At 40.1% G+C, this 24,313-nt stretch overlaps 1 protein-coding gene across 1 annotated transcript; it reads left to right on the top strand.

The window, feature by feature from the left end:
• Window positions 1-362: 362 nt before the first annotated feature.
• On the top strand, window positions 363-1,795 carry LOC134386556 (tripartite motif-containing protein 75-like). The gene has a single exon (XM_063108757.1). It carries the CDS (start codon window positions 363-365, stop codon window positions 1,785-1,787), a length of 1,425 nt encoding a protein of 474 aa, XP_062964827.1. The 3' UTR covers window positions 1,788-1,795.
• Window positions 1,796-24,313: the final 22,518 nt, after the last annotated feature.

The following is a 24,313-nucleotide window of genomic DNA, read 5'->3' as shown; positions in this document are numbered from 1 at the left end:
ACCAAAAGACGAATGGTGTGGCCTTTTTAAAATAAAGGAATTTTTTCCTCATTTCCAGGCAGTCTACAGTGGTGTCTGCTTTCTGACCAAGAGAACTGCTGAGCTTGGATTCTTGTTCTCTGCCCTTGGCAGCTACTCGTGACTATTCTGTGACCAGCTTCAGGTGGCAATAAAGCGCCTCTGGACAACTGCTTCTGCAACTGAGGCCAGTAACTCAGGACATCAAGGGCTGCCCTTAAGTGACACGGGGGCATTTAGGACAGGAAGAGATCCCAGGGAGCATCTGCTTCTCATTGGAGAGTAACTGCAGAGCCAACCTCCTGAAGAAAGCCCACCTCAGTCCAGATTTTTATTCACACTTGATGGCAGTGATGGCAGCCCTGTCGACAGTGCTGTCAGGACTTGAGGCAGAGGCCAAGTGCCCCATCTGTCTGGATTACCAGAGAGATCCTGTCACCATCGAATGTGGGCACAACTTCTGTCACTCCTGCATCAAACAGTCCTGGGAGAATCTACAGGACAGTTTCCCTTGCCCTGTCTGTCGTCACCAATGCCAAGAGGGGACCTTCAGGAGCAACACCCAGCTGGGAAGGATGATTGACATTGCCAGGCTACTCCACATCACCCGGAGCAAGAGGAAGAGGAAGGAAGAAATGTCCTTGTGCGAGAAGCACAACCAGGTCCTGACCCTTTTCTGTGAGGAGGACCTAGCGGTGTTGTGTCCCCAGTGCACTCAGCCCCCTGACCACCAGGGCCACCACGTGAGACCCGTAGAGGAGGCCGCCTCTCATCACAGGAAAAGGCTCCGCAGCTACATCGAGCCCCTGAAGAAGCAAGTGGCGGACGTTCAGAAGCTACTGGCCGCCCAAGACAGAGAACTATTAGAACTGAGAGAGAAGGTGGAAAACCAGGCACAGAAAGTGTCCTGTGAATTTGAGCACCTGACTCAGTTTCTAGAACATAATCAACGGGCAGTTTTCTCAAGGTTAGCTGAGGAAGAGAAGGACATTCAACAGAAACTCAGTGCAAACAGAACAGCATTTTCAGACCACATTGCCACTGTCAAAGGTCTGCTAACGGAGGTGGCCGAGAAGAGTGTGATGTCGGAAGTGGAGCTGCTGAGGGACATCAGGAGCATCCTGGGCAGGTGTGAAGGCCTGAAACCTCCCGCGCTCTATTCCTTCCAGTTAAAGAGAGAAGCGTGCTGTCTGCCTCCACTGAATGTGGCTCTTCGAAAGATTATACAGAGGTTTAGAGAAGAGGTGACTCTAGATCCCGAGACAGCACACCCTAATCTGCTTGTCTCCGAGGATAAGAAATGTGTGACATTCGTGAAGAAAAAGCAAAGAGTTCATCAGAATCCGAGGAGATTTACAGTGTCTCCAGTCGTCCTGGGTTCTGAGGGATTCGATTCCGGCCGGCATTACTGGGAGGTCCAAGTGGATGAGAAGCCTAAATGGACCGTGGGGGTCTGTAAAGACTCCCTTTCCAGGAAGGGAAAGCGGCCCCCATCGGGACAGAACAGACGCTGGACAGTTCAGCTGCGGAATGGTGACTATGTGGCTCAAGGTGCGGTTCCAGTCACTCTGCTACTGATGGAAAAGCCCAGAGGGATTGGTGTTTATCTGGACTATGAGCTGGGCGAGATTTCCTTCTACAATTTGAACGACAGGTCTCACATCCATTCTTTCACCGACACATTTTCTGAAGTTCTGAAGCCTTATTTCCGTGTGGGACGTGATTCAAAACCTCTTACCATCTGTGCAGTAACAGGCTGTGAAGGATGAACTGTGACATTGCTTCGTTTTCTTCCTGTAATTTATGGACAGTAGGTAGAATATTGTACAACTATACAGCTGGTCAATTCACCACCAAGAATTTTTTTTTAAATATTTTACCTATATGACTTCAACGTAGGAACTTTTCCTATTTTGTTTCCTCTTCTTTTAAAAAATAATTTTGTTTCAATAGCAAGAGATTTTGTGGTAGCTGACAGAAGTGTGGAATTAACTTTAAGGTGTTCCTGGAATTGTCAAATTAGAGCGTGTGAAATTGTAATTTCACAGGTCTAATAAGTTTTGTGTACACATATGGATTTTTACACATGTACATTTACCTGTTTTATTAGTACATTACAAATTCCAGGCAGAAGAGAAGACATCACTGTAAGAGAATTCTTTGACGGTCTCTCCCATTTTTGCATGTTGAGAGCAAGGCACTGGTTGCTGCAGACTATATTTTCAAGGACTTTTTAATGGGAATACGGTATGAAAAAACTACATATTGTATGTTTCCAACTATATGACATACTGTAAAAGGGAAAACTATGAAGGCATTGAAAGGATCAGTGGTTGTTAGGGAATAGAGAAGGAAGGGATGACTTGGCAGAGCATAGGGTAAATTTAGGGCAGAGAAACTATTCTGTGTGATACTATAATGGTGGGTACGTATCACCTGTCTGGCTCCTACAACTGTCTGGGCATGGCCCAGGCCTAGCGTCCAGCCTTCTCAAACAACTCTAGAAAGTCCCCAGCTCCAGAATGATCAGGGAAAAAGGAGAGATGTTCTATCAGGAGCTTGTCTGCTCCTTGTGAGCCTGTGGAGGTTGAGAATTACTGGAATAAGTTTGGAAATCCAGAAACCAGAGACAAGGACTGACCCTGAAAACACTTCCTTTAAGGGGCAGAAAGAACTAAAACTGCCTGAGAAGACTAGTGAGCAAATCCTGCATCTGCCTGCCTGATAAAACAAGATGAGAACTTTTCAAATATTCCATTAACGCAGAAGCCAGATCACTGATTAAATTAAAGGAGTTTCAGTGGAGAAACAATAGAAGAAAAGAACAAAGGCCAGTAAATCTAATCTTCCACGTAGCCTCACCTCACCCTCTGCCTGCCCCACCTCCGGTGCAGAAGATGCAATCAAAGAGGAAAATGCAATCAGAGAGGAAGATGCAATCAGAGAGGAAGATGCAATCAGAGAGGAAGATGCAATCAGGGAGGAAGATGCAATCAGAAAGGAAGACAGGAAATGTCAATGGAAGGCTGTCATTTCCCTAAAGCTGATTGCATCTGGAGTCTGTCCAGTGGAACAAAGGAAAGGAAACACTGCACAGGCTTATAAGGCTTTAAGGGCCTTAAGAACCCAAGGTGAAAAGAGAGGTTGTGCTGTGTTCCCTGTTCTGATCTGGATCAAAGATGGCAGGACGGATGTGCAAGGACAGGAGGAGCTGTTAGTACGGGTGCTGAGGGTACCACCACCCAGACCATGGGTTATAAGAGCAGCTCCCCACTCCTGGCAGAGCAAGGACCCCAATACAGCATTGGCATAGGTGAGCCCACCTTGAACCACACCAGTGTGTGAGTGGGGACTCAGGGAAGGGGAGGGAATCTTGGATAGGACTGTGATGGGGGGGAGGATGGCATCACAGGTTCAGGAAGGATGTGCGGAGATCCTGTGAGGGTGCCTCACCACAGTCCATAAGGACAAGAACAGGGAAACTGCACTAACCAGGGTGGTATGGGAGGCCACTCTGAGGAAATGCTCCTTAGATTCATTTTGAAGAGACCTGGCCGTGAGTGGATATGTAGGTGCACTCGAAGGAAGATGTGCATTACCTGGTGAGAGGTGGAACACCCAGCTGTGGATATGGACAGTGACTCCAAGATCTCGGTGTGTGTCTGCTGCTCCCATGGACTAGACATGAGGGAGGTGTGGGCAGGTACAGGCTGCTCCTGAGTGAGCTCCTGCCATGTACCAGGATACTGCTTATTTCTGTACCATTTCTTTCTTAATAATAAATTCGGTGGTTTAGGTTGTACATATGTGTACGTGTAATTATTTCATTATTGGAGATTAAGTATATGCTAATCTTTTCATGTGTACAAGTATGTGTAGTTCCCTTTTTAGCTTGCAATCATTTATGTGGATTTGTTTTAATGATGTATTAGTCCAGTTTTGTGTTGCTATAACAGAATAACCGAGACTGGGTAATTTATAAAGAACAGAGGTTTATTTGGCTCATAATTCTAGGACAGCTGCATCTGGTATGGACCTCAGGCTGCTTCTCATGGTGGAAGGCACCAGGCAGCCAGTGGGTGCAAGATCACATGGCAAGAGGAAGCAAGGGGGGGGAGGTGCCAGCGTCTTTTAAACAACCATATCTTATGGGAACTAATAGAGCGAGAACTCACTCACTATCCCCCACTTCAGAGAGATTATTAATCTATTAATGAGAAATCCGCCCTCCATGACCCAAACTGCTCCCAATATTGCCATATTTGTGGATCAGATTTTGACATGAGCTTTGCAGGGGGGGACAACATATCCAGACTATCAGATGACAATCAATGGATTTTAAATTTTCCAGGGGTCTTTACAGTGATTTTGTCCAACTTTAACCAAATTTTATGTACCATGTTAAGAGTAATAAGGATAGTCAGCAGGGCTAGCTGACTAGCTCAGTTGATTAGAGTGTAGTGCTGGTAACACTAAGGTCAAGGGTTCAAATCCCCATGCCAGCCAGCTGCCAGAAAAAACAAAGCAAAAAAGAATAACCAGCAAATTAAAAATTTAACTAAAACAAGAGAAATGCAAACATTTGAAAAAATTCTTGAAGTCTCTGCCATGCTAAACGTCTATGTTCAGAACTGACACGTTCCAGGAGGTTTATCTACATTTGTGTTTATGCTCACACCAAATTAAAAGGGAAAGTGAGGGCAGTTGTTCTTGTTCCCTGTGTCCCTGAAAGAGTGGGGAATAAGGCTAACCAGCCCCATGACACAGGGAGTCTGAGATCAGGCCAGGAGTTCTGCCATATAGCATAAGCAGATGGAACCTAATGCTCTGCCTTGCTCTTGACACAAACCTAACTTATCTCAATTTAGGAGATATTGTGGGATTAGATGAGGGGAGATAAGCAGGGACACTAGGCTGAAGTGAAAGCAGAATGTGGGCTGAGTTGGGGCAACTGTGATGAGGAAAAGAGAAGGAGACGTGAGGGATCTGGAGCTTTGCAATGGAAGGAAAACAGAAGATGAGGCACACAGAAGAGAGTGAGAGAGAAGCTGGCTTGGCTGGAATAAAACAGCAGCGTGCTGACAATTATGGTGAGCCTTTTAAGAAAATGGCTTTTATTAGAGAACATTTTAGGCATAGAAAATAGAGAAATTAGTACAATAAACTCCATGTCCCCATCAACAAAATGTCCCCAGTCTCTCTATATCTACATTTTTTGAAGCAAAACCTCCACCACATATAATGTTAATGTGTAAATACTGCATGATGAATGTCTAAAGTATAGAGACACTTCTAAATAACAAGATCATATCATAGCCAGACATAATAATTAATGGTCTTTTATCATGAGATTTCCACTATCCCAACTGATATACAATAATTTTTTTACAGGTGTGTGTTTAAATCAGAAAAAAAGTTAAATAAACATTCATGCATAGATGTATATGCTTTTCAATGCTTTAATATATGTTGTCAATATATATTGTAATTTTTTTCCTTGTTACTTTATGTTTAAGAAACCTGGTCAATTGGCCTATCAAGTGTCCAACAGTCTGGAATTCCCCGCTCGGCTGCTAATTTCTATTGCTTCTTGAAGTTGTGACTCTTTCCTGACAAAGAGGACAAAACACCCAAGCATGCATTTGAGTAAAGGTGGATCCAGTGCCAGGGGATCAGTAGGTGCTGTCGGACCATATATTTAGAGCTGAAGGAACGAAGCAGACACGGGCTTGGGGGGCAATAGATTCCTGGGACCTTGGGAAGGCTTCAGGCTGCCTTCAGGAGAGAGAACACTGAGGAGTCACAGCTTCTCACTTTTCCTAGTTCCTGGAGAAGTAGACTCACTGAAAGGAGTCTCTTCAGACAGAAACTTTCATGGCACAATGGCCTCTGGAGCTCCAAGCAGAGGCCAGCTGCCCCATCTGCCTGGATTACCTGAGGGACCCAGTGACCACTGACTGTGGGCACAACTTCTGTGGGTCCTGCATCCCCCAGTGCTGGGAAGACCTGCAGCACATCTTCCCCTGTCCTTTCTGCCTCCACTATTGCCCTGACAACAACCTCAAGAGGAACCCCCAGCTGTGCCACATGACTGACATTGTTAAGCAGCTTCCCACCACGAGGAGCAAGAGGAGGAGGCGGGAAGAGAAAGCCCTGTGTGAGCAGCACAGTCAGGTGCTGGACCTGTTCTGTGAGAAGGACCTGGAGCTCTTGTGTCCTCAGTGCAGGGCCTCCTCCAACCACCGGGATCACCTCCTGATGCCCATTGAGCAAGCTGCAGCGAGTCCAAGGGAGAAGCTCAAAAGCTGCATTAACTCCCCAAGGCAGCAAGTGGAAGCTGCCAAAATGTTGTGTGAAATTAAAGATTCAAAATCTTTTAAAGTGAGGTGGAAGACAGAAAATTGGACGATGGAATTACACTCTGAATTTGAAGAACTTACATGTTTCTTACAAAAGGAGCAAATTGGAATTCGTGCCAGGCTACTTGCTGAAGAGAAGGATGTTGAAGAAACCCTAACTGAAAACAAAAGCCAAATTTCAGACTATATTTCTACACTAGAAAATCTGCTAAATGAAATTACAGAAAAGTATTCACAAGCAGACCTGGATTAACCATGAGATATTAAAAATACTAACAACAGGTATGAGCACATAAAAAACCCCCACCCATTTTTTCTTACGAATTAAAGAAAGTTGCAGTCTCCCTCCACATTATTTTGGATGCAAAAAATGCTCAACACATTGCAGATAGATTTGACACTAGATCCTGAATCTGCCCACCCCAATCTTATTATTTCAAAAGATAGAAAAAGTGTGATATTTCGAATGATGCAACCAAACTGTCTTCATAATCCTCAGGTGTGTGATTTTTACCTAGCTGTCCAGACTTGTGAGGGATTTGATGCTGGGAGATATTTTGGCAGGTAGAACTAAAGGGCACAGTTGAATGATCCTTAGGTGTGTGTCAAGAGTCTTTCCTAGAAATGTTCTTATATCACCATTGCCAATCAATGGCTGCCGGCAAATTCAGATCACAAGTACACATGCTACATGGGATACCAGACAAGTCATGCAGATTGGCATTTTTCTAAACTTTGAGTTAGAAGAAGTTTCATTTTATAATTTGAATAACAGATCACATTTGTATAATTTCACTGATGTTGATTTCTCTATTAGACCTTCAAAATCTCTTACAATGAATAAATATCAGCATAGACGAAAGATGATCTACTTGGAGAACCATTTTGTATGTGGTTATACTTCCTTCTGTGTTCTTGGGGGGTACTGGTAATAAAGAATCTGATTCTATTTTTGGTTTCTGACTGCTGAAGTTTTGGAGGACTCTCCCTTCAGTGTTCCTGTTCTGCCCCACATTAAGTGCTCCCCTCTTTAGCTTAGTTGCAAGCCTCTGGTAGTGAAGGAGCCCTCACACCTGGCCCACACCATAACCAGCATAGCAACCCCAACCTAGTCTCTTGTTTCTGCTCTAAGTCAGTTTTGGACCTACTCAGTAGCCACCCTGCTTTCCCATAAACCTCACTGTGTGAATAATAAACCATTTTATCCCTGGGTGTCTGTGTGGTATCATCAGAGTCATCAACACTGAACCAAATTATGGGTGTGGGTCCACCCTGTTTCTGTACATTGACCCCAACAATGGGCATCGTGAGCATGGTTATGAGAAGTTGACAACTGCATCAGGGGCTTCTCCTCTTGCTTTGGTTTGCTGACTGGCTCTGCTGCCCCATGGCAAGCCTGCACTTTCAGCTCTGCTGCTTTGTGCTATGTTTCTGCTGTGACTCTGCTAGAGGCTTATCTGACTTATGTTAGAAGTTTGATAATTATTGGTATTTAGGGATAACAGTATAGATTCAGGTCCTTCTTAATGTGGCTCTGGATCATGTGTCTCAGTCCAGACCTATATCTATGTCTTAGAATGAATCTGTGTCTAGATTCCAGCATAAGCTGTGACTTACACACAGGTTGAAGGGGAAGACTCTAAACTGTGACCGATTGGTTGTGCGCTTCAACCAGCTATTGGTCCCTGTTCTGTAGAGCACTCAGGGGAAAGAATATACCATGTGCCATATATGGGTCCACTGGGTTGTCACTTGTGGAGCAAGAACAGTCACTATTTGAAGAGTCATCATTATTTGAAGAATTATTGGCCATACTTCTAAAAGCAGATGGCTCACTAGGAACCTACGAAATGTCTGCAGCTTCTACTGCTGCTATGCCTGTGTCATAACAAAGATCCTGAGCCTCAGGGTTTTAGGGAAAAACACACAAGGCACTCCTTGACCCAGTGAAGGGGTTAATTTCAACCAGCTAGACTCCAGCCAGCTCCTTAAGCTCTAAACAAACAGGGGCAATGGGGGAGACCCTTAACTCTGATGATACTGACATGAGATTCTCTGGACTAAGAAACTTATAAATATGAGCAGGGTAAAGAGGAACACCCTGTGATGTATGAGGATACTCCAAAATGTTCATAGAAAAGTAGAACTAAAAGATAATATGTATCTTTTAGTGAAATGTTTGAAGTACCCTTGTATGTCAAGTATCCACAAAGAAACAAAACAAAACAATAACACCACCAAAACCCAAGGAAGGAAGGAAGGAGGAGGGGGTGGAGGGAAGAGTAAGAGAGAAAGACCTGGAAGGAAACAAAAATTGGAACAGAAGTCAATAATTTGACCCAATTGACAATGCAAAATTTACTAAAATAATGTATACAACAAAAAAGATAAAACAGCACTGAGTGGCTTTTCCACCTCTAGAACCTAGATGCTGATTTAGTGGGATCCCACTAAATTTAAACACAATAGCCTCTGCAATGTTGATGATGTTACTGAACATAAAATAGAGGTCAAAGAGATGGGCTTATCTTAACCATCAGAAAAGTTGCTTTGCCTAAATTCCCCATGCTCATAGAACACATTGCTGTGAAATACCCAAGAGAAAGCATGGATGCTCTGACTTTATAGTAATATATTAAAATTAAATGAAGTCTTTGGCACTTACAAATTGGTTTCACAAAATGGGACCCCATGGATACTCTTGTCTCCTGTTAAAATAGATAACATGACTAAATGTTAATTAAAACAGGACATTCAAGAATTGAAATCCATTATGAAACCTTATTTAGAGTAGGGGTGATTATCCTAACTGCTTCTCTGTTTAACTGCAATTTGGCCTGTTCTTATGCTTGAAAATAATGAATGGTATCTCCCAGTGATTTATGACAATCCTAATGCTTCAGTCTCACCCAATGATATTGACATTAATGACTCCATCCAATAAGCAACTGCAAGGCTCTTTTATTTGGTTAAATTCCTAAAAATTATTTGGTAAACCAAGGGCACCTCTATCCCTAACACTGCCGAGAAACAGTTATTGACTGTCTTAACTCCTACAAGTTAAAACAAGTGTAACCTCTTCTAGGCCTTTTTGGGACTTGAAGGCAATATATTTATAAATGTTGTTTAGGGCTATTTATGCTGTTACGTACAAATCAGCCCATCTTTAATGGGGCCCCCTCTAAAAAAACCCTCTAGAATCTGCCTAATTGCAATACATCAGGCATTCTCACAGTGCCTGTAGAGACATCTTCACTGTAGAGACTTTAGCAACTTCCTCTCATTCTTCCTGGAGACTCTGGACCATAAGTTTCCCCTGGGTTCCTAATGTAAGACACTGACCCACTTATCTCTGTGCTATATGCCATTTCTAGCCACATACTACTGTGTCCTGGAATAATAAAGGCTCTCACAGGCCCTGAGTCTGTAACCTTCTATACCCAGCTACTCATTATGCTTTGGGTTATGGAAGCAGTGCCCTGCTAGCTCAGTACAGCTACTCTGGCCTCCTTGCTACAGAATAGAGCCAAACCTGGGCCCTCTGGTATATCCCACCTGCAGTAGGGCATGGCCTTCCTTATCCTCAGTCCTTTGCAACATATCATGGTGCAAAGGAGGCACACATAAATGCAACACATGCATGGTGTATTGTTTTTCGTTTTTCAAATACCATATGACAGTCAGCTTCTGCCCCTCGTTTTCCATAATTGCTGATGTATTAGTCAGCTTGGGCTGCTATAACAAAATATCATTAATTGGGCGGCTTAAACAATAGGACTTTATTTTCTGACAGTTTTCAAAGCTAGAAGTCTCAGATCACAGTCTGACAGTGTCAGTTTCTGGCTCTCTTCCTGGCTTGCAGATAGCCTTCCTCTCCATGTGCCCTCACACGGTACAGAGAAAGAAAGAGAGAGCTACCTAGTGTCTCTTCTTTTAACAATACTAATCCTATTGGATTCAGACCCCATCCTTATGACCTGATTTAACTTTAATTATCTTATAAAGGCCCTATCTCCAAATACAGTCACATTGGGAGTTAGGGCTTCAATGCATGAATTATGGGCTGGGTGGGGAACAATTCTGTCCATAGCAACTTATAACACGGTATTTGTCATTCCTCATTTCTCAAGGGGCAGTTATGGGTATCTATAATAAATTCAGTCCAACTGTAAAATTAAAACCTGTATAAAAAATAAGAGAATGCACTGATAATTATTTTAAAACGATCTACTATAAGTGTAATCTATCTCATTTGCCTTCACACTGAAAAGGCAGTGAATGCTTAAATGAATAGATGAAATAGATCTATGTAGGTGAATATAAACAAAAAAACCCTCTAAATATGTTTAAATGTAAAAAGCAATGTGAAGAAACTGAACATAGCATGCTCATATGGTAAAAAAAAAAAAACAAAAAAGTTTCTATGATTGTATGTGTGAGTATATGCGTGTGTAGAGATAGATAGATATGTTTCTAAAAGGCTCCAGAAGAAACTTAAACATCATAATGCTGGAGGAGAAAGAGGAGCCAGGACACCTGGTGAACTGAGGTGAGAGAGCAATTTTCTTTCCAGTGTATCCTACTTAACAAGTGAATTTTTACTAAATTTACCTATAATTTTCAATTTTCAAAAGCAATTTTTACAACAAATAAATCTATTTGATGCTTACTGGAAAATTGGTAGATTCCACGTTTTAGTTTTGCTGCTTAAATAAAAACCTTTATCTTATTCCTTGAGTGGACAACCATTCATGTGGAGCAGGTCCTCAAATCATATTGTTTATTTCTCTTTCTGCTCTCTGGACTGTCACTTCTCGGATGATGGGGACTGTAGATGGGATTTTGCACACCAGCCTTCTAGTTCAGTGCCTCACATCTAGTGAAAACTCAGTAAGTCTGCTGGGTAAATAGGTAAATGAGATGACTGCCTGAGATTCATGAGATCAGGAAGTAAGCCTGCATTAGAAATGCAGATGTAACTGTTTTTAGTCTCTGTGTGATGAGGGTTACCAGGAAAAATGGGTATACCATGTCAGTTCCCAGGCTGTCCCTACCCTAAGGTTTTGCTATTAAGCTCATTGGAAGCCTGGATCTATTCCCACCCCATTGGATATCAGTGAGTGTTGTGGAGAGCATAGCTGTGTGGTAGAGCCTATTTTGCCTGGGAGCCTTGGAATAAAAATAAAGTGTTGTCAACTTACAGAAAGTCAGAGAAGAAACCTGGAAATCACCTACATTTGCGGGTACTGAGAGGGGAAAGTAATCTGTTAAACAGACTGGGAAGAAGCAGTATGAGACTGATCAGTAAGATTAAGTTTCTAAAAAATCAACAAAACTAAAATTCAGACACAATCTATTTTAATGTACTTGGACATCACTGATAAAATTTTGAGAAGTTTCAGAGCAGTGGTAGAAATGAATAACATCATCTTGTTCCTACTAAGTCGCAGACACTCTTATATGTACTCAATGTCTATTAACTCACTAATCTTCACAACATTCATATCATAGCCATCTTATAGCTAGGCCTGAGCTCAATTATCCTGTAAGCAGTTGCATTAGTCCGTTTTTGTTGCCTATAACAAAATACCTGCAACTGGGTGATTTATTATAAAGAAAACGCAATTTATTGCTTACAGTTTCTGAGGCTTGGAAGTCCAAAGTCCATCTGATGGTGGTGAAAGTGACCCAGAGGTCTTACATTGCAAGACAGTGGAAGCACAGACAGCAGAACAGAGAGAGAAAGATAGCCTCTCCTCTTTTAAAGCCCTCAGAACCACACTCCTGACCACCATTTTTAATCCATTCACTACTGCATGATCCTACACTACAATCACCTCTTCGAGGCTCCACCTTTCAACTACCATAAAAGAATTTCCCACCCTCTTAACAGTTACAGTGGGGGCTAAGTTTCTAATACATAAAACTTGGGGGACACAAATCAAGCTTCAATGAGTTTTGGGGGGACATAATTCAATCCACTGCAGTGGCCAAAACAGATAATCTGGTTAAAATGCTTAGCTTTTTAAACTACTAAGTTGTATAGCTTCTTGACTTTTACTCCCTTAAGAGTGAACCATATTCACAACCAATACAAAAAATTAGAAAAAGAGTGAACCAGAAAAGAGAAGAGAAGAGAAGAGAGAGAGAGAGAGAGATGTTTGAGAAAGCAGATAGATTCATGTATAATACATTAGTTTTTTTTGTTGTTGTTACAGGATCAGCAAAGTAAGACCCTTGTCAGTTAAGGACTCAGCATATTCAGTTTTGACTCAGTGTCAAAAGGGCCATGTGCCTGCCTGTCCCTGCTGTCAAAAATCCCTCATGTAACTCTATAGTCTGAATACATCTCCAAAAATTTATATGTTGAAACTTAATTGCCAACGTGATAGCATTAAAAGGTAGGGCCTTTAAGAGGTGATTAATTCATGAGGGCAGAGCCCTTATAAAACCTTATAAAAGAGGTTGAAGGTAGCATCGTAGCCTATTTTTGCCTCTCTCTCTCTCTTTTTTTTTTTTCCTAAAAAAGATGACCGGTAAGGGATCTTAACCCTTGACTTGGTGTTGTCAGCGCCACGCTCTCCCAAGTGAGCTAACTGGCCATCCCTGTATAGGGATCTGAACCCGTGGCCTTGGTGTTATCAGCACCACACTCTCCCAAGTGAGCCACGGGCCAGCCCTTGCCTCTTTTTTTTTTGTCTCTTCCACCATTTGAGGACACTTAGAAGGCACCATCTATGAGGAACGGGCCTTTGCCACACTCTGAACCTGCCAGCATCTTTATCTTGAACTTTCTAGTCTCCACACTGTGAGAAATAAATTCCTGTTGTTTATAAATTAACCAATTTCAGGTATTTTGTTATAGCAGCACAAACAACCGAGACGTGATTTTATCTATTCTCATGGCTTTACTTAAATACATGCTGAAGATTTCTACTCTACCTCTACCTGAAACCTCTCCCATACATATCAGGATTTCCAGCTGCATACTGAACTTCTCAATGGCACCAACAGCTCAGTGTGACCAATATTTGACTTCACTTTCTACCCAAACCTACTTTTATGTAGTGCTTTCTACCTCAGTATGGGACATTTCAACCACTCAGAGTCCACACTGTGTACCTGAAGCCTCTTTTCTTGCCCTCCCTCTACTTAGCCAATCAGTCACTGATTCCTATATCTTCACTTCTTGGTAACTCATTTGCATCATTGTAGTCAGGTCGACAGCATTTCTCATCTGTATTACTGTAATAGCCTCCCCTCTGGCCTCCCAACATCCTTGCTCCATCCCTAACACTAGGACAAATGCCAACCAAATTCTCAAATAAGGCCAAGCTGTTGGATTTCAAAAGAAAACCCTGTGATCTTTGCTTGAGTCTTCCTCTGTCACACATCTGCCACAATACTCACAGAAATGAGAACCAGAGGTCTTCTATTGACATATGTACTCCTCATGGATAAACTTATGTGGCTTTTGGCAGTCATATTTTATTTGGGGTTATTGTTGGTATTTTCCTTTCTTTCTCTCTCTCAATTTTGGCAATTCTTCAGACTAGGAACCAGAAAACTGAGTCATTAAACAATCATCACATAATTCTTTCTTGCCCTGAGGTTATGCTCATTGTTTAAGTGTCCAGGTATCTGATAGCTCGCCAAAGTATGGGTGTGGATGGTAGCAAATTCTACCTGTGTTTGTAACTTCTTTAAACATTCTTACATTCACTTTTTTGTTCTAACTATATTAAGTGAATGTAGCTGGCCTATTTAAAAACAGATTTGACTGGCCAGCAGCCAAAAGAAAAAATTTTTAAAAATAATAATAAAAATAAAAACAGATTTGAACACTGAGGAACAAAATATTATCCATATGCAGCTTGCTTTAGGACTGTTGGAAAACTAAACATGTGGGGTTATTAGGATATTAAGGAAGATGTGGCAAAAAAGAAAAAGTGGCTTGTGTCTTAGTCCATTTTGTGTTGCTATAACAGAATACCACAGACTGAGTAATTTATAAAGAAAAGAAATTTATTTAGGTTGTGGTCTGGAGGCTGGAAAGTCTAAGAGCACGGCAAACAACAGGCTAACTAAAAAGCTTGGGAGAAAAGACTGGGAAATGAGATGCTTTGGACAATAAGGGTTTTAATAAGCTCCCACATATTCCTGGGAATCTAGTCAGTCATGCCCAGAGATAGAAACACAATCAGAAAAGAACTGAGAAGGCCCTAGTCTCTCAGCTCAGTTGAACTTCAGGCTCAGCATGAGCAGGCAGAGAAGACTAAGGCAGAGTTATAAACTGCCAGCTGAGTGTCAAAGGTGTGCTCCAATACACACAGAAACAGAATCCATCTGCAAAGACTGTTTTTTGTTTTTTTTAAATTCTAGGCATTTAAGGAAATCTGTCAAAACACTAGCTGGCCACTAGGTACAGACAATAAGGAAATTTAAATGGCACAAAAGAAAGCAAAAATGAAGAAGATGAAGAACAGAAAGAAGACATAAAAAAAAAAAACTATGACAGAAGGAAGTTCTTCCTAATGGTTAATTATAAGTTAATAGATTAATCTCTCTAATTAAAAGGCAGCGTTTAGCAAAATGGATAATAAAAACATTATTCAACTATATGCTGTCTACAAGAGACTCACAAATAGGTTGAAAGTGAAAAGACAGAAAAGATATTCCATGCAGTTACTGATAGAGAGCTGGAATGGCTATACTAATATCAGATAAAAACAAAGTGTAAGACAAAAATTGTTATGAGACAACGAAGAGCTTTATATAGTGATAAAAAGATCAATTCATCAAAAAGATATAAGTATTATAAAATATGTACACCTAACAACAGAGCCCTAAAATATGTAATGCAAAAACGGACAAAATTAAAGGAAGAATAGACAGTTCAAAAGTAATAGTTAGGGACTTCCCCACCCTAGTTTCCATAATGGATAGAACAAAAAGAGAGCAAAAAACCCAAACCAAACCAAACAAAAATAAATAAAAAAGAGCAGGAAAACAGAACACTTGAACAACATTATAAACCTACTACATCTAACAGACATGTAGAGTAGAGTCCACCCAACAACAGCAAAATTCTTTAATTTTTTTTCCAAGTGCATATGAAGCATTCTTCAGGAAATTTTAAGATATTGAAATAGTACAAATGATCTTCTCTAACCATAATAAAAGGAAGTTTCCAAAACATATGGAGATTAAATAACACACTCTTAATTAGCCAATTGGTCAATGTAGAGTCATTTTGATAAGAATAAAAGTAAAAACACAATGCACCTATAAACTCATGGGATGCTAATGTGGAAATTTATAGCTGTAAATGCACACATTAGAAAAAGAAAGATTTCAGGGCCGGCCCGTGGCTCACTCGGTAGAGTGCGGTGCTGATAGTGCCAAGGCCCCGGGTTCGGATCCCATATATGGATGGCCGGTTCGCTCACTGGCTGAGCGTGGTGCTGACAACACCAAGTCAAGGGTTAAGATCCCCTTACCGGTCATCTTTTAAAAAAAAAAAAAAAAAGAAAAGGAAAGATTTCAAATTAATAACCTAAATTTAAACCTTAAAAACTAGGGAAAAAAGAGCGAACTTTATCCAAAGCAAACAGAAGGAATAAAATAATGAAGATTAGAGCACACTTAAGTGAAATAGAGAGTAGAAAAACAATAAAGAGAATCAATGATACCAAAAGTTGTGTTTTGAGAAGATCAACAAAACTGAAAAAGCTTTAATTCAACTGAACAAAAACCAAAACAAACAAAACAAAAAATCACCAAAACAATACATACAGAAGATTCAAATTACTAAAATCAAAAATAAAAGTGAGGACATTATTACCAATCTTACAGAAATAAAAAGGGTTATAAGAGAATAATATTAACAATCGTATCCCAACAAATTAGGTAACTTAGATGAAATGGAAAATTCTTAAAAATACACAAACTAACAAATTTGACATAAGAAGAGAAGAAAATTTAAACAGACCTATAAAGTGTAGTGATTAATTTTATGTGTCAACTTGATTGGACTATGAGATGCTCAGATTCTTGGTCAAACATTATTCTGGGTGTTACTGTGAGGGTGCTTTTTGGATAAGATTAACATTTAAATTGGTATACTGAGTAAAACAGATTGCTCTCTGTATTGTGGGTGGGCCTCATCCACTTATTTGAGAGTCTGAATAGAACAAAAGGCTTACCCTTCCCTGAGTAAGAGAATTCCTCCTGTCTGACTGCCTTCAAACTGAGACACCAGCTATTTCCTGCCTTTGGACTCAAACTGAAAAACTGGCTCTTCCTGGATCTTGAGGCCTTTGGACCAGAACTACACCATCGGCTCTCCTGGATTTCCAACTTGCTGACTTATCCTGAAAATCCTGGGACTGGTCAGCCTCAATAATTATGTAAGCCAATTCTTCATAAGAAATCTCTTTCTCTGTATGTATATGTACATGCATATATACATATGTATGTATACAACCAAATAACTCCTATCAAAATAAAGTCCAGGACCAGATGGCTTTACTGATGAATTGCACCAAACACAAAGAAGAATTAACAACAATCCATCTCAAACTCAGCCAAAACACAGAAGAGAAGGGAACACTTCCTGACTCATTTTAGGAACCTGCATTACCCTAATACCAAAGCCAGGTAACTGAATCCAACAGCATATTAAAGGGATTATAAGCCATGACCAAATGGTATTTATTCCAGGAATACAAGAATAGTTCATCATACGAATCTTGATCTTTGTAAAATACCATATTAAGAAAAATGAAGGGGAAAAAACCGTATCAGCTCAATTGACAGAAAAAGCATTTGACAAAATCCAGTATCATTTCATGATAAAAACACTCAGTAAACTAGGAACAGAAAGGCATTTATGAAACACTGAGAGCTAACATGATATTCAGTGATAAAAAATTAAAGATTTTCTCCTAAGATCAGGAACAAAACAAAGATGCGCACTTTTGCCATTTGTATTTAACATTGTACTAGAAGTTCTAGCTAGAGAAACTGGGCAAGAAAAAGAAATAAAAAGCACCCAAATTGGAAAGGAAGAAGTAAGCTTTTCTCTTTTCCTAGACGGTATGATCCTGTATGTAGAAAATCCTAAAGAACCCACATAAAAACTATTAGAGCTAAAAAATGAATTCAGCAAAGTTGCAGGATACAAGATTAAAAATGCAGGAATCAGTTGTATTTTTATACACTAGCAATGAATAATCCTAAAAAGAAATTAAGAAAACCATTTCAATTACAATAACATTAAAAAGAATAAATATTTAGAGACAAATGTAATTGAAGAGTTTGAATGTTTGTACTCTGAAAATCACAAAACATTGTTAAAAAATTTTTGAGAAGACCTAAATAAATGGAAATATATCACGTTCATGAATTGGAAGCCTTAATATTATTAAGATGGCAGTACTACACAGAGCAATATATAGATTCAATGCAATCCTTACCAAAGCTCCAATGACTTTCTTTTTTCAGGAACAGAAAATCTAATCTTAATATTCATGCAGAATTGCAAGAGACACTTAGCCAAAACAATATTGAAGAAGAACAAAATAAGAAGACTCACATTTTCCAATTTCAAAACTCACTATATTTCTACAGTAAACAAAACAGTGTGGAACTGGCATAAGGACAGACATATAAATCAATGGAATAGAACTGAAAGTGAAGAAAGAAATTCATGTGTCTATGGACAACTGATTTACAACCAGGGTGCTAAGAGCTTTCACTGGAGAACGAATAGTCTCTTCAACAAATAGTGTTGGGACAACTGGATATTCAGATGCAAAAGAACGATGTTGGACACTTAACCTCAAACCATCCATAAAAATTAACTCAAATTGAATCAAAGATCTAAATATAAGAGCTAAAATCATAAAAATCTTTGCAGAAAACATAGAGGTAAATCCTCACTATCTTGGATTTGGCAATGGTTTCTTACATATGACACCAAAAGCACAAGCAACAGATAAAATACAAAAATTAGATTTTATAAAAATTAAAGTTTTTGTACATCAAAGAATACTATCAAGACAATGGGCTGGATGGTTAGGTAAGTTGATTAAAGCATGGTGCTGATAATGCCAATGTCCAGGGTTCAATCCCTATACTGGCCAGTTGCCAAAAAATAAAAAAGGCTTAGTGTTGGCAGGTTAACTCAATTGGTTAGAGTGTGGTGCTGGTAACATCAAGGTCAAGGGTTCAGATCCCTGTACTGGACAGCAGCAAAAAAAAAAAAAAAAAAAACAGTGTAAAGATGAACTACAGAATGAGAGAAAATATTTTTAAATTATATATCTGATCAGGGCATAATATCCAGAATATATGAAAATCTATTGAAATTTAATTATAAAAAAGCAAATAACTCTATTGAAAAATGAGCAAAGACTAAATAGACATTTCTCCAAAGAAGATATACAAATGGCTGATAAGTACATCAAAAGATGCTCAATATCTAGCTCATTAGGGAAATTGAAATCAAAACCACAATGAGATATCACTTCACACAAACTAGAATAGTTATTATTAAAACAAATCAACAAAAAACAACCACACACACAATAACCAGCTTTGGCGAGGATGAGGAGAAATTGGAAGCCAAGTACATTGCTGGTGGGAATGCAAAATGGTGCAGCCACCATGGAAAACAGTTTGGCAGTTCTTCAGTAAGTTGAACACAGACTTGCCATATGATCCAGCAATTTCACTCTTAGGTATTGCCCAGGAGAATTGAAACATATGTTCAAACAAAAACTTGTACACAAATATTCACAGTAGAATTATTCATAATAGCCAAATAGAGGACACACATGTTCATCAACAGATGAATGGATAAACAAAATGTGGTATTTCCATATGATGGAATTTTATTCAGTTATAAAGTAGAATGAAGTACTAATACATGCTACAACATAGATGAACCTCAAGAACATTATGTTGAATGAAAGAAGCCAGTCACAAGAGGCCATGTATTCACAAGTCCATTTACATAAAATATTCAGAATAGGCAATCCAGAGGGGGGCAGAGAGAGAGAGTAGATTAGTGGTTGACAGGAATTGGGGGGAGAAGAGAATGAGGGGTGACTGCTTAATGGATATTGGGTTTCTTTTGGGGGCAATAAAAGTGTTGTGGAATTAGATAGTTGTGATGGTTATAAACATAATTATGTACCCGAAAGCCACTGGAGTGTACACTTCAAAAAGTTAAAATGGGGCTGGCTGGTTAGCTTAGTTGGTTGGAATGCAGTGTTATAACACCAGGTCAAGGGTTTGGATCCCTTTACCAGTGAGCCACCAAAAAAAAAAAAAAAAAAATTAAAATGGTGAATTTTATTTTCTGTGAGTTTTACCCCCCCCCATCGGAAATTTCTCTCCTTGTTGTGTGTAGTTTTTCTATAAAAGTGGTGAGTGCATAACACATAGAGAAATCGTGAGGATCAAGTAGGAAGTGTTTTTAAATTCTCAAATTTTGGAATTACATCTATCTCCTCTTTCTTAACAATCCCTTTCCTCAACTCTAAAGATACATTTTTTGCATATTAACCAGTTTTAAATTGTGTTCTTATTTTTTCAAATTTTTCAAGTCACCGACTCTATTCAACACTGGTAGAAGAGGAGACATGTTAGAGAAAGAAGCCAGTGTAGCCCAGGCTGGACTTGCCCCACTGGTTCTCTCCTGAACTGTTGTAGGCCTGTGTGGTACTGGAGATAGCGAAGAAGAAAGTGGCCACGGGAAGACAGTTGGCACCAAGTCGAGGGAAAATATTGTTCTGCTACTCCATCATAGGCCGCTCATAATTTGAAAACATCATGCTGTCTTATTTGACACAGATCAGAGTCAGTGTTCATGATTTGGGAACCTAGTGTATGTAGATGGTGCCCCAAATTTGCCCCCTTGTCCAAGTGTTTGTGTATTAAACCACCTGCACAAATATATTTGATGTCTGAGCTCCTGCAGGACCTTCATTTTTTAGAGATATGTACATTCATATGTAACACCCAGATCTCCAGCATGACTGTGGTTTATTTCATCTGTCTAGAGGATATATCCTATGAGTCAAGGGCAGGCCGCTAAACTAAAACTAAAACCCTCAGTTTTAGTACGTGGACATCTACAAGGCATGTGATGGGATTAAGTAGAAATAAGGTATTTTTTTAGGCACTCTAAATACTTTATCAGCTTTGATAATGTATGCATAAAATCATGTTACCAGGAGACACACTTTAATAGAATTAGCCACCTGTTTTCTTAAAAACATTTCCATGAATGTCATTTTAATTTATCCTACCATCTCTTTCCTAAACTATACAGTCTTGCTGGTAAAGTACTACCTTATAAAGGCTTTGAAGAGAATGCTGACAACAGTAACTATAAAATTGCAACATTTATACCTCATGTGTAAGAATATGCAAATCATTAGCCATCATCCTATCCAGCTGCATAGGTGTCAGATTTTATAAACTAAAAAAATTAAAAAATTCAAGTGTATAAAAATTAAAACACTAGTTTCCAATTATTTACATGGCATAAAGAGTGGCGTTTGGTCTGCTATTCTCTCACACTTTAAATAAACTTCTCAACAGTACATCTGTATTGCATACATTTTGCTATATTCCCATCATTTTAGTAATCTCTTATCTTTGGTGTTTGTGTATTGTTTTCTTTTTCATATCTCTTTATTTTGAGCAAAGCACAACGTAAAGGTGTTGTTAGTGAAATGACTTCACTAGGATGTGCTAAACCCTAACATCTCAATGGCTTAGCACCAAAACATTTATGTTTTCCTCTTTTAATGTCTAATACTGAAGCTATGGCTCTTTTTTTTTTTTTTTTTTTTTTTTTTTTTTTTTTTAAAAAGATGACCGGTAAGGGGATCTCAACCCTTGACTTGGTGTTGTGAGCACCACGCTCAGCCAGTGAGCGAACCGGCCATCCGTATATGGGATCCGAACCCGGGACCTTGGTGTTCTCAGCACCACACTCTCCCGAGTGAGCCACGGGCCGGCCCGAAGCTATGGCTCTAATAAGTGACTCTGAGACCCATATTTCCTGTCCTTGTGACACATATCACAGAGTTTTCTTCAAAACTGTCAAGATACGGTAGAGCACAGTACTGACAATGCCAAGGTCAAGGGTTCAGATCCCCGTACTGGCCAGGCACAAAAAAAACAAAAACAAAGAAAACCCCCAAAACTGTCAAGATCATCAAAAATAAGGGAAGTCTGAGAAACTGTCACAGACCAGAGGGGCCTAAGGCTACATGGTGACTAGACGCAATGTGGTATCACAGATGGAATCCTGGAACAGAAAAAGAAAAATTAATGAAATCTGAATAAAGTATGGATTTTAGTTAATAATGTACCATTGTTGCTTTGTTAGTTATGACAAATGCATTACAGTTTTGTAAGATGTTAACAACAGGGAAAACTGGATACAAAATATACGGGAACTTTTTGTAGTGTCTCTGCAACTTTGCTGTAAATCTAAAACTATGCTAAAATAAAAAAGCTTATTTAAATATATGAATGAAAGTGAGAGAACACCATGTTGGCCTGTGGGTCTTACATACCAAGCAGGAAATAACACACATTACATACAGGCTTTGGGGGCTGGCCTGTTAGCTTACTTGGTTAAAGCATAGCGTTGGTAACACTAAGGTCAAAGGTTCAGATCCCTGTACCATCCAGCCTCCAGAAAAATAACTTTTTTAATTTAAAGGAATATATAAAGCAAAAATAAAAGTATAATTTACATATATATGTGTGTGTGTGTATATATATATGTACAGCTCCTTTTATTGACTAGACATGGTGACATGGCTCCACCTAATGCGTTAACTCGGATCATTGGGGACATCATGGAGGCAGCCTATTATATCCTGCGAAGAAGAGAGAAAAGGGGGAAAAAAGAAAGGAAGAAAGAAGGCAGGCTGTGGAGATTGCTAGGTGTGGAAGACCTGAGGCCTTCAGCACCAACTTGCCAGGCATATGAGTGAGCCACCTTGGAAGTGAATCTTCCAGCTTGTCAGCCTTCAGATGACAGCAGTCCCAGCCAATATCTTGATTGCAACCTCATGAGAGACTCAGAGCCAAAACCAACTAGCTAAGCCATGCTTGAATTGCTGACTGGTGACATGGGGCTGGCTACCAGCAGAGTGACTCAACCAATAAAAGTAAGATGGAAGCTACATGACAGTTTTGGAAGTCTTACACTTTTATTTTTGCAATGTCTTATTGTTTATACAAGTCAGCTCTATTCAGTGAAGATGCTATCTGGTTTCTTCTTACTGCTTATAGAAAAATGGGAGAGGAAAGAGATAAGCTAATGATACCTGGACTTACTGGTTTTGAAAATTTCTAGACGCTCCGGACTACAGATATTTTAAGGTTTTAAAAATGGCTCCTAAGCAAAGATCAAAACCAGGGCACTGTCAGGAAATTATGGCCAAAAGATAAGTTGAGGGTCTGACTGTAAAGTCCTTTGTTAAACTCCTAGAAAGATCTAAGAACATGCCTCAGAGAACTGCTCAATCAAACATAGGGCATCTAAGAAGCCTCAGTTTTTGCAAAAATAATCTTAAGATTCTTTACACTCACCAAGGAACCATGTACCTGTGCCTCCTACTTCCACCTGCCAAAATGCCTGCCAGTATTAAATCCCTCAGAACCCAGGACTGCATAAAAAGTAAATGGCTTCATATTATGAGCAAAGTTTGGTTTCCCCATCTCAAATATTAACTTATTCTATATTCTGGGATAATAAGTTTAGGGTGGGCAGTTTCAGGATATAGTGTCAAATCTGCCTGATATATGCGGAACATTTTGGGCAAACCTAAATATTGGAGAGGAAAGCTGCAACTCTCTTTCTTTAAATCATATGACAACTCCACCTGGGTTTTCAAGTTTTTATGAGTATTGTGGTTGCTTTTAATACCTGTCAGTAGCTTCAGGTCAGCCTGCAGCACTTCTCTGTTATGTCACGAAGCAGATTTTTAAATGTGAAAATATGGTCTGAAGTTTGGCTTTTGTTTTCAGTTAGGTTTTTTTCAATGCTCTTCATTTAGTAGCTCAGCATCAATTACAACTTGAACCTTTTTCAATAAACACTTAAAATTTGTAGATAACGTGTAAGTCTTTTCTCCATATTCCACTTTTGTCCTCACTTCAACGGATTTTGAAACTTGGATTTCATATCCTATAACAGCCTTTTCCACTTGCTCTCTCAGAGGTTCAATGTGGCTTTTCAGCTTCCTCCGATGACAGCTGCAGCTTGCTCAATGGGCATCAGGAGGTGATCCTGGTGGTCGGAGGAGACCCTGCACTGGGGACACAAGAGCTCCAGGTCCTTCTCACAGAACAGGTCCAGCACCTGACTGTGCTGCTCACACAGGGCTTTCTCTTCCTGCCGTTTCCTCTTGCTCCTCATGGTGGGAAGCTGCTTAACAATGTCAGTCATGTGGCACAACTGGGGGTTCCTCTTGAGGCTGTAGTCAGGGCAGTGGTGGAGGCAGACTGGACAGGGGAAGACGTCCTGCAGGTCTTCCCAGCACTGGTGGATGCAGGACCCACAGAAGTTGTGCCCACAGTCAGTGGTCACTGGGTCCCTCAGGTAATCCAGGCAGATGGGGCAGCTGGCCTCTGCTTAAGAGTTCAGCCAGGGAAGCTGCAAAGGCGATTGTGTAGTCGGGGGTTTAACCAGAGGCAACATCCTTAGAAAGGGCTGGTTCTCCAGGAGCTAAGAAGAGTGAGAAGCTTTTCCTACTCTGTCTTCATTTTCCTTGTGGCAGGCAGAACCTAGAAAACTCTGGCCCCTATGTGGAGCTGTTCCCAATCCTTGGTGTTATTTTAGGGTCTTGCTGGAGGGGTGGAATCAGCATAGCTTTGTTGAGTTCCTTGGCATTAGTGTC

Source organism: Cynocephalus volans, chromosome 9 (assembly GCF_027409185.1).
Source record: "Cynocephalus volans isolate mCynVol1 chromosome 9, mCynVol1.pri, whole genome shotgun sequence".
In the NCBI taxonomy this organism is placed as follows: domain Eukaryota; kingdom Metazoa; phylum Chordata; class Mammalia; order Dermoptera; family Cynocephalidae; genus Cynocephalus; species Cynocephalus volans.
Note: the sequence above shows the minus strand (reverse complement) of the source record. Positions and strands in the feature narration are given on the sequence as shown.